General features: G+C 34.5%; 1 protein-coding gene across 3 annotated transcripts in view; it reads left to right on the top strand.

Moving 5' to 3' along the window:
• The window catches only part of NKAIN2 (sodium/potassium transporting ATPase interacting 2), a 992,732-nt gene that overhangs the window by 338,377 nt on the left and 642,246 nt on the right, over positions 1–12,109 (top strand). Inside the window, exon 2 of one of the 3 annotated variants that reach the window (XM_061207110.1) lies at positions 11,038–11,100. The exons of the other annotated variants lie outside the window; for them this stretch is intronic. Within the exon in view, the coding sequence (XP_061063093.1) occupies positions 11,098–11,100 (3 nt within the window). The 5' untranslated portion in view covers positions 11,038–11,097. The remainder of the gene's footprint in view (positions 1–11,037; positions 11,101–12,109) is intronic. 3 annotated transcript variants of the gene reach the window in all.

The raw sequence follows: 12,109 nt of genomic DNA, 5'->3' as shown, positions 1-12,109 counted from the left end.
TTTTAACAAGTCTCCAGGTGATGCTGATGCCGCTCATGGTTTGGGGGCCCCAGTGGGAGACCCACTGGTCTAAAGTAAGTCCAACTCTGCTGTCAGGTTAATTGACTTTAAAATAGAATTGTTAATACTTTTAAAATTCTTTTAGCGAAACTCATGATCTTCCATCATTATTTTTTGTCTTGTGTGTTGCACAAGTCGTATGTGTGTTCTCTTTTTGCCAAGAGATGAAAATCCAACTAAAAATAAGGAAGGGAAGGAAGAAAGGGGGTAAGGAGGGACAGGAGAGGGACAAAGGAAGGGAAGGAAACAAAAAAAGTAAAGGGAAAGAAGAAAAGTGACTATATAACTGAAAGGCCAGATGTAGGTCACAGCAAACCCTCTAAGATTCACACAGAGATTGCCACCTGGTACCCACCAGGACAAATCTGGCCACAAAGCTATTGTGATCGAAATAATATTTTAAAAATTCAAATTAGAATATTCATGGTTGGAGTATGTCTTCGTTTTTCTTCAGATCCCACCAATCCATTTTATTTTACAGGTAGTGCTTTACACATTTATAGCATCTCCCTGTCAGTTAAAGACTTAAGTTTGCTGCTCCAGGTTTAGAGCAACAGAAAAAAATAGCATCAGGACTTGACCACTCCCCACCTTTTAGTTTTTCCTTCTTCAAAGTAAGTTTTATTTTCACATAGGCTAGCTTGACATGGTGATGATGGTGATGACCTTTGTCAGCTTCAGGCTTACCTGAATTTTGGTCTCAGTAATCTCAGTCAAAAGAGTATTTCTTTTTCCCAATAGACCTAGTCAAGGTCCACGATTAGTTCCGATTGGCTCAGTTTTATTCACATGCTTATTTCTCTAACTAGGATGGCTGGGACTAGGGGAAAGGAGTAGAGCCTAGAGCAAGAGCGTGAGAAATCTGGCTACTCAAAGTAGAATTAGGATGCTGTTACCTGTGCAATGGCTACAGGACTCTGGACAAACACATGTGCCAGGTATATCCATTCCATAGGATATGAAGCAAAACCATGTTTTGAAGTGTAACATTGGTAATGTTGTTTTTTCCACCTGAAATACAGTGACCATGTACTTCATCAGATCAACCTATCCATCATCCATGGTATATCTCAAAAGCCTCATCCATAAAACCTGTTATAACCCCTGCCTGAAATTGTTTTTCCCTCCTTTAGTTACTGTGATGTTCTCTTCAAATATCTCTCATGTGTACCAGATATAAAAATAACTATATATTTGCTCCTCTTTTTCTCCTACTATATTTCCAGGTATTTGTGAATAGAAACAGTTTTAATGCATTACTACATACTGTAGGCATGATAAGCGAATTAAATGTTTGTATTCATTTTTCATTCAGTTGTGGTAGAATGCTGATCTCTAGTATGTAAATCTAGGACCTAATATCACTCTTCTTGCCCGTTTTCACTTTCTTTGAATTATTATTTTAGGCCAACAATCACCTATCTTTTCGAATGATTTTTAAAAAGAGATTATGATTGCATATATTGAAATGTATAAAATAATTATCTGGAGGACAGAAAACAGTTTAGTGTATGTGCTTCAGGTAATGGCAGGTAGAAACTGATATAGGTGATCTTATCTGGGATGTAAAGTCAGGACGATTCCCAAACCACTAAACCAAGCTGCTTGTTCACTTAGTGGCAAGGGATACTTGCGTACCAAGACTTACCAGTGTCCTCTCTTGGCCTGATATCTGTCCAGGTCTTATTACAGTTTGCTTAAGACCATCAGTACCAATAAAGGCCCATTAAGAACTGTGCCAGTTACTACTTTCCATTATTTTTTAGAATACCTTAAAATTCTGAACCAGAATTCCATTAATTTTACCCTCCACAAGAAACTCTTATCTGAGTTATATTTGAAAATTAGGTCCTCCACCAAATTGTAAGTTGGTAAAAGTCAGAACTACGTGAGATAAGTATTTCTTACCTAAAAGCTAGTTTATGTTACTCAGTATCCTTTATGTAAGGATTCACGCGGTTTTAGAAATCAATAAGGCTGGAAAAAATGGTCTGTCTTGAGTAAACTGGTATAGATCTTTAATTCAAAAAATAAAACTTTCCATTACAGTTGATAAAAAGTTCAAAATTGAAATTAATACATAAATAAAATTACTATATTACTCTGAGATTTATGTGTAAAAATCTTCCCTTTTATAATTTTGTATCAACTATTGAGAGTCCGATTATAATTTTTCTGAAAATTCCCTTGAATTGTTTTCACCTCATTCTTCCTTAAACAGACTGAAGAAAGCAGAGAGCAGAGAACAGCAGTGTTTGGGAGAAGCAGGTGTTTCTATTCGCTTCCCTCCCTCTTGGAAAATATAAGTTGAGGCCCCAAGTAAAGTTTATTAAAATAAAAATTTTGCAGCCAAAAATGTGGTTTAATTTTAAGATCTGTGTTTCATAAGATGACAGTTTCAAAAGTTAAGATCTCATTAGTTTCCATTTTATTCACTGGAAAACAGGATTTGGGAGAATTATCAGCTGTGAGCTGCAGCCAACACTTCCTAGTTGATATCCCAAGTAAAATTCTTTGAAATAAGAAGTGGGAACTTCAGAAGGAAACTGATAATACTGAAATTCTTCAAACTGAAACTAGTTATAATAGAACATTAGAATGATGAAACACAGCAAAGCATCACATGTTATTATTAGACATCAATCTTTACCCTCGAGATCTTCCTTTTGCATAGTCTAAAACGTTGCTATGGTTTCAAGTATAATTTCTTTATTTTGGCACCAAGATTAATGCAAAATACACAGTATGTAGGTTGCAAAGTTAATGGCAGTTCTCCTAATGACTGAAAAGCATGAAGTCACGATACACATCATATTTATTCATCATTTGTAAAGTTGTTGACAGTTCTCTTGGTGTGAGGCAATTTGCTGTCCATTATCAGATGCTGGTAAAAATATTAAAAAGTCATGATTTATGCAGTGGGTTTTATGAGCTGTATTATTGAGGTATTGCCTTCCTTTTCAAGAATGACCCAAACAGTGTGCTTCCTTTTTCACTCCACCAGTTCCTACCTAGAGTGGGTTGATGGACAGAACATTTGGAGATGACTGTCATCCTTTTCATTGACTAGCAGTGTGACCTAGGGCCAGAACACTCTCTGGACTTTAACTGACCTCTAAAATGAAGCATTTGAGCCAGTTGACTATTAAATTCCTATCCAGCTCTGAAGAAGGGTGTTTATTTCTGTATCATATTTTTATTACCCAAATAGTGTACATTCATTGTAGAAAATTTTTCAAATTACAAAAAGCAAAATTAAAAAAGCGAGGAGTATCCATAGTTCCATGCTGCAATACAAAATGTTTTGATTCTATTAGTATCCTTCTAGCTTGACCCCAACCATCAAGCATTCCTGTAATGAATTCATTCCTGCAAACGAGAGACTCATCTCTAGTCATTAATAATATTTTTAATTGTATGACAATAAGACGCTGGTAGTTTAACCTGAGACCCTCAGCTTTTACAATCTTTCCTACAGAGAATAATAATTCTTCAGTTAGGACAAATTTTGTAGTGACTACTGCTGTATGAGATTGCTGCCAGTGTAGCACTGCGTTGACTGAGCAAGGGATCTTGAACTCTGAGCCACTAGGGAAGCTGTCCCCAGCATTTATCATTCAGAGATATCAGGAGGCATTCACCCTTATTAAATCAGAAATGGGAAAGAAAAATCAATATGTATGACCTTAGTTTCCTGGAAATAGTGAAGATTGCCTATGCTTATTTCAGGGCGATTTACAATAAAAGAAAATATGTTTTGGGACTTCCCTGGTGGTGCAGCAGTTAAGAATCCACCTGACAATGCAGGGGACACGGGTTCGAGCCCTGGTCCGGGATGCCGCGGAGCAACGAAACCCATGCGCCACAACTACTGAGCCTGTGCTCTAGAGCCCACGAGCCACAACTGCTGAGCCCGTGTGTCTAGAGCCCGTGCTCCGCAACAAGAGAAGCCACTGCAATGAGAAGCCCTTGCACCGCAAGGAAGAGTAGCCCCTGCTCGCCACAACTAAAGAAGGCCCGCGCACAGCAACAAAGACCCAAGGAAGCCAAAAATAAATAAATTAATTAATTAAAAAAAAACCAAAAACATGTTTTGCTCTAAATTTCTTGGACTGTTAGTTTAAAATGTTTTGGCCAGTCAAACCCAAGCAAAACAAACAATCTTCATAAAAGTTTATTTGATTGTAGAGTGTATTTGAATTTTACACAGTTATAAAAAACTCAAGTAGGAAAAAACATAGTAAAATATTAACTGTCAGGAAGCTCAATTTAGCACATGAGTCCACTTTTCTACTCTATGAAGGAAATCTTAATGTTGCCATTGATAGTAACTTAGCTGCTTCTGGTTTAAAAGTCAATCAGGTTTGGATTAACATGACCAGCTCGTGTGCTGCTTTCTTGCCCATTCCTTCCCCAGCCTCCCTTGGGAGCTTCTGGGGTTTAGGAGAGTTTTACTAAATACTGTAGTGTAGGTGTGGGAACTGGGTTTGCAATTGATAAATGGTTATCTTCTTTCATTGCTGGCTTCTGTTGAGGTATGACATCCTATCAGATCAAGAATTGTTCCCTCTTCCTGTTACATCTACTGCTGAGGTGCACTTCCTACATGACACTCAGTTCTCAGGTCTATATGTACCATGTCTTCTTGGACCCTATTGCCGTGTCTCTTCAGATAATTTTGGTCTCTCAACCAGTTCACAACTCTCCTGACATCTCAGAATTCTCAGCTTTTCTTCTCCCTATCATACTGTGGCTTGTACAGGACTTAGTGAGGCTATGTTCAGGCCCTAGCTAGGCACTTTTCTCAGACAGTGGTTTGCCACCACGTAGGTGCCCTGTTAGTTGTAAATTCTCTGTAAGACTTAGAGTATCTTACACAGCATCCTGGACAACTCTTCTCTGAGATTACATCCAAACTTACTGAGATATGTACTGGAGTTCCAGTACTCTTGCCGAACCATTATATTGGATTTCTACAGTGGGAGGGGTCCTGGGACCCACCACCAGAAATCTTCCAGATCCCATAACATCCCTAGTTATTGTTTTTCCTACCCACCTGTGAAATGCTTATCACCTTTTGATGAGAAACCATCTCTTAGATAATCATAAATTCCTTTCCATTCTATGTTTTAAATGTAACTATTTTAAGTCTTGACTAGAAAAGAAAGAAAAGCAAAACTTTTTTTTCTCTCAAGTTGTTTTCTTATAATTGAAAACTGTGACATTCAAAAACATTTGTTGCTTCTAAGTCCTTTCCCAAGTCCTTTAAAAAGTGGAGAAGCCCGGAGTGTGCTGATTGTTCTTTATCAGCTCTTTCTGAATGTAGTGTATCTATTGAAAGAAGATGAGGGAAGGGGAATATCAATGGAAAAAACCACACAGTTGTATATCAAAATGTTATGCCACTATAGTTAAATTTACATATTCAGTGTTTGAAATATCTTTGTTTTAATTATTTGTTTTCATAAAGAATTTAGATTTTGTGATTTTTCAAGAATGGAACGTCAATTTATTATGTTGTGCCTAGAGAAATACAAATAATAATTGGGTCATAAATTAGGGTATTTCTATATTCTAACTACAGAAAAGCTTATCACTTATAGGGTGTTCATTCTTTTCTCAATTACTATTTTTGCATTCTGTAAGCATTATCACAACAATTATATAAAATACTTTTTTATTTTCTCACTGAAAAAACGTGGTTCAAAGAGATGGAGTTAGCTAAGGTGAATCAACAAATAAATAAGAAAACAAGGATCCAAATCCAGATCTCTTGACTCCAAAATCCATGCACTTAACAACTATGCTGTGTTCCAGGAAAATAACTCAACCACCTTAATCTGATCTCATTACAAACTTTCCATGAATCTTAGGAGCGAGGACAACACCTTACATCCTTAAAATCTCCATAGCACTTATCAAAGTTCTAAGCAGAAAAGTAAATACAAGTATTTGAGTGGTTCCGGAATGCATTGTATTTAAGTTAAAAAAATATTAACAACCATTCATGATTAAAATACATTCTTCAGTTAAATGAATATACTCAAATCTATATAGATGAATCTCACAAAAAGAATATTAATCTAAAATACAAATAAAATTACATTTCAATTCACCTCAAAATTTTCAAAACTGGCAAAACAAAATATACATTATGTAGGAATACATACATAATTTAAAAGAAAACTGTTGAGGAAAGCAAGAGAAGGATGATAAAATTCAGGAAAATGCTCTGGAGAAAAGAAAAATGCGATTGGGGAGGATTCAAAGGTATTGTTAATATTTCATCTCTTCAATTGGATGATGATTACAATAGTATTAGATTTATTTTTAGCTTTTAATTGTCAAATACATACTACATCTGTTCCTTTTTACTAATGATCTGTTTCACAATAAAAAGTACCATTGCCACCCAATTATACATCTACTAGAGATACCTTTCAAGACTTTGTAGGATGGTCATAGCACTTGCGATACTCTGGCTGTACTTTAAATTGGGATTTCTCAACTTCAGTACTGTTGGTATTTTGCTGGATGTTTTGTTGTTGTTGTTGTTGTTGTGGGAACCTATGCTATACATTGCAGTGTGGTTAGCAGCACCTTCACCCACTAGATGACCATAGTACCCCCACTTTTGAGTCTTGAAAACCAAATATGTCTTCCAACATTGCCATCTGTGCCTTGGGGGGGGGGGATGGGCATGGCGGGCAGAATTCCCCTGGTTGAGAACCACTGTTTCAAAGTCCTGGCTTCCTGGTAATACTTATTTTTTTCACCGACTTCAGTACATTTTTACTGTACTTTCTCACTCTCTTCATTATGTGATAGTTACTTATTAGCACAGGATGGAACATGCTGGGAATTTTTAGACAACATTCTTTCTAACCTTTTCCAGCGCATTGTGTATTCAGGATACACTGAAAAGTGTGACATTTGGATCCAGCATTATGAGTGTTCAGGTCATCGTCGCTAACCTGAGAACAGTCAACAACAACAGTGGTTGCACCTACGTGTGGCTGCAGTTTCACTTTTGACCCATGGTGTTGAAGGGTCACTTCTAGAGAACAAGCTCTACCATGCATGGGCAAGTTGCAAATATGGAAGTGGAAGCTAAAAAAAAAAAAAAAAACTACACAGATTAATGATAAGATTCAATTTCTGTTTAGAACAAAAGAGATATAAAAGACTAAAATAAATGCTTAGAGGAAAGGTTTACTTTTCCCATAGATTTTCAAAAGAACCTTGAGAGTTGATTATACAACCTTATGTATTTTGAGATTTAATTAGGTAATGTCTAGAGAAAAAAAAAAAAAAAAGCTGAGCTCCTCAAAGGAAGATGCTATCAAAGTGACTTTTTTATTAACTCTGGTAATTTTGAAACATCTTCAGCTGATACGTGTTTGCTGTTGAAGCTTGTTCATTTTGCCTCCACAAGCCAGTTCTTCTAATCCTTCAGTTTAATTGACCATTACTTGCCCTAGTGAATCTATCAGTAGGAAGATATTTTGAAGTAATAGAATACTTAAATTTCAGTTGTGTTTCTTTTTCATATAAAGGACCATGAATATTTACATGTATAAAATCCTCCTCCCGCCTCAGAATAAAAGCACATAACCTCATAAAACCTACCCTCGACATAGCTTTTCTCCTCTCTGTAGTTTCTACTGCAGTTCCCCGCAAATATTAGTTATGGTTACACTATCTGATATAGATATTCTATAATCATTCATTTTCAACTTTTAATTTTTGCTCTCTGAATAAGTGTCCTGCCTGTATATATTTGAGCAAAGGCCTTCATTTAAGTCCTTTAAACATTCAGGGAACCCATTATTAGGCACCTACTTTCTACAAGGAATTATGAAATAATATTATAAAAATCATATTTTTATGATTTGTAGAGATACAAATTACACTTGTGCAATATTTCAAAATTTACACATTTCCTGCATCTTCATTAACACTATATTGTAGATTGTTGATAATGATAAATTAATAGGAAAAAATAAATTTTCATTGTTATCTGAATATGGGTTTAATGGCATACGAGCCTGAGAATTTTAAATATATTTGTGTCATTTGTAATTATTTTTTTGGGAAATCACTATTATTGCCCTCAATCCATATTTTTTGGGGGTTAATGGCATTATTGCACTGAAACTGTTTTTGTATACTGTTGAAATTAACCCTTTGTCAAGTGTTTCTTTTGCTTGGGAAAAATGGTAATTATTAATTTATTCCCCACAACAACTCTATCAAGAAAATATTATCCCCATCCTGTTAAAAATGAGGAACCTGAGTGTTAACCTACATATGCTGCTATAAACAAAGGAAGTCTACTTAGAACCTACACTTTGACAGGATAATGAATTCCATAGTAATATATATGTCAGCTTTTACTTTCTCAAACGTGTTATCACCTTTAATTCTGAATTTAGAAAACAATATCATGTTGTGAAACATAAATTTATTTTTGTGAGTCAAACTAAAGATGATTTGTATCTCAGAATATTTTTCTGGAAACTTCATATTTAGTTTTCTCCTCATGGCCTTTTTATTATGGAATAATCAAAGAATAATCTGGCTGGTAAGGTAATTTAAATAAAGAAGTGTATAGTGAGGACCAATCTGTTAGAAAATGAGGAATAAAATCTATCACTTAATCAGCATAATTTCTCTAGTGGAAACTTCATATCACCTGTAACAGAAGATTGATTATCCATGTACATTTGGCCAGGGTTGTAGCAGAAGGAAGGAGGGAGGAAAACTTTATCATCTATTATAGCTAGCCAAAAGTTACAAAATTCATATATATTCTTTCAATATTTACACGAATCAATTTTACCTGATTTTTAATTTTTTTGAGGTATAATTTACATAGAGTATTGAATACAAATCAGAAGTTTACAACTGATCAATTTTTATATATGTGTATTCCCATATAACAACTTCCCACGTCAAGATTCACTGCTTTTTCAGATCCCTCCTTGACCTTCCCATGTGTATTGCTATTGTACATTTGGATTATTTCCAATATGGGGCTATAATTTTGGGACATATGCACTAATTTATGGTGGGTTTCTATGTAATAGTGTAATTTCTGAGTCATGGCGGTAAATACAGTTTGCTTTAGTAAATAATGCCAAAGAATTTCCCAAAGTACACTCCCACTGGTTAATATGAGATTTCCATTTGCACTGCATTCTTTTGATTCTTACATTTGTATACCCTTTTCATTTTAGCCAGTCTAGTGTCATATTATCACACTATATTTTTAATTTTCATTTGCTAAATGACTTATGATATAAGCACTTCTTAATTTGCTAGTTGGCGTTCTGGATATTTCATATAGTATTTGATTGAGATTTGCTAACATTTAAAAATATGGTTGACTGCCTACATATTGATTTGTAGTAATGTACATTTATATATGTGAGATATGAGACCTTTATATATTGTTTTCTATACTGTTTGCCTTTTTACATGATACCTCTTAGATATGTTTAATTTTAATGAAATCCAATTAATCTGTTCTGTTTATGAAATTATTGTTTACCCAAGACCATGAAGATAGTTTCCAATAGTTTCTTCTAGAAATTTTATTATTTTATCTTTCACATTTAGGTTTATGAACTGTCTCACATTATTTGTGTATGTGTGTGGTTCAAGGTAGAGTTTATTTTTTCCCAGATACCCAGTTGATCCAACAACTTATCTTGAAAAGACCCTTTTGTCACTGAATTGCTGTGACACTTTTGGCATAATTATAGGTGACTGTAAATGTAAAGGTCAACTTCTAGTCTCTCTATCCTGCTCCAGTGGTCTAATTGTTAATCCTTGCACCAAGACCACACTACATAATTAATGTAGCTTCTTGGTAAGTCTTGAAGTCTGGTAGTGTAAGTCCTGCAGCTTTATGTTGCTCTTTAAAGATTTCAGTGGAACTCTAGATACTTTGAATCTCCACATCAATTTTAGAATTAGATCTTCAATTTCCACATTAACAAGAACTGCAGCTACAATAAAAACAAAACAACTGACATTTTAATTGGGACTGCATTGAATTTATAGATCAATCAAGAGATAATTAATGTTCTTGATTATCCTGATTTATGAACGTTATATTTCTCTATTTTTAAGTCTTCTATAATTTCCTGCAGTAATCATTTTGTAATTGTCATTTTTATACTCTTATAATATTCCATTACACTTATTTCCCAAGTGTTTGACACTTGGGGTATTTTTATTTTGGTATTTTCCCTTAATTTCCTAATAATTTGTTTCTGGAATATAAATATTTCCGTTATTTTTGTACTTTGACCTTGTTTCCAGTGAACTTGTTAAATTCATTTAGTTTAATTGTTCATAGATTCTTTTGCAAATAAAATTAGTTTTGCTTTTTGTTTAAAATCCTTGTGTTTTATATTTCTTTTTCTTACTACACTGGCTAGTACCTTCAGCATAATGTTAAGTAGATGTGGCAATATTGCATATTCTTGTCATGTTTCCAACCTCAGAGGGAAAGCATTCAATATTTCACCATTAAATATGGTATTATTTATACATGTTTTTGTAGATATCCTGTATCATATTGAAGAAGTTCCCTTATATTCCTAGTATTTTAAAAGTTTTTAGCATGATTTAGGTATTGAATGTTACCAGGTGATTTTTCGGCACCTATTGAAATAATCATATGATTCTTCCTTTTTACTCTACTGATGTGGTAAATTATCTTGATAATTTGTAAATCATATCCTTAACTGAAAATATTATCAGATTATAATATACAAATAATATCTGTTGGATAATAATTATACAAAAACTAGAAATATACTGTTGTAAATTCACATAAAAGTAAATATCCCCAATGACTTGTGACAGTGTTTTAGTCATACAAGTATTAACTGGGAGAGATTCATGGATATGTGATTTTTAATCAGAACCATAAATAATTTATGTATAATACCTTGTCCATGGCAGGCAAGCAAAAAGTGGAAACTGCATGATGAGCTTCAGGCATAAGAAAAAAGTGGAAACTGCATGGTGAGTTATGAGTTCTGGCATTTCAAAACTGCTGATTTTTTCTAGATTAGAAGCCATTTGAATTTAAGCTGCAAGGGTGTGACATATTTTTGAAAATATGGACTTTGTTTTTTGTTTTTGCTTTGTCTTGGCTATCCCAACATCTAGCAGGGTGCCCAGAAGATTGCTCAAGAAATGTTCACTGAATGACAGAGTGAACAAATTGATGAAGGTGGCCCTTGGAATTTATAATTGGGGAAATCAGGAAATAGCAGTAACATGAGTCTTATGTATCAATGATGAAAGCATAGACATAATATCTGCTGTCCTTTTTGCTTTGTTGTGTCAGAGAGGCAATTTTGATACGATTTAGCAGTTGCATGATGGAGATAAATGGAAAAAAACAATTTGAAGGAAAGTAAGAAGCAGATTATGTTACAGCTTCTGAATTTGGGGAACTGATATATGAGGATAATAGAGAAGCAAGTAATTGATGGGTAGTGAATGGAAGATTATTAAATCTGATATTTTAAAGTGTACAAGGAAATGGGCATAAATGAAAAGATAAAATGGCATGAACTCATTTCATATTACCGTATGTGCCTTTAGTTTTAAATTGCACCTTAAGGTCCTTTGAACAAGGCCCTAGCAACAATAAGAAGCCCAGAATGCAAATATTGGGAAGGCAGGGAAAGAAAGAAAAAAATGATACTAGGTCCTGCCTTTCTTAAACGTTACGTCAAATCTGATGGCCAAATGGAGTGAAGGGAGGTTGAGTTGCTTTTGGGTAGAGGTAAAAGGCTGTTTTTGACAACAAGTGCATTGTGAGCTAGGGGTTTCTATTTGGGAGAAATACTTAATTTTAGAAATTTAGAGGGACTAAGGGACCAGAGAAGAGGAAGTAGATCACTGGATCCTGATGGATGACTAAGGTATAAGGGAGAGCATTAAAGGGAATGGACTTCATGTTTGTTTTTTGTTTTTGTTTTCGTTTTGGTATTTTTTTTCTAATTTATACAGCTTTTTCCAG

This window comes from Eubalaena glacialis, chromosome 12 (assembly GCF_028564815.1).
Source record: "Eubalaena glacialis isolate mEubGla1 chromosome 12, mEubGla1.1.hap2.+ XY, whole genome shotgun sequence".
NCBI classification, from domain to species: Eukaryota; Metazoa; Chordata; class Mammalia; order Artiodactyla; family Balaenidae; genus Eubalaena; species Eubalaena glacialis.
This window is presented reverse-complemented; position numbering and strand designations above follow the sequence as displayed.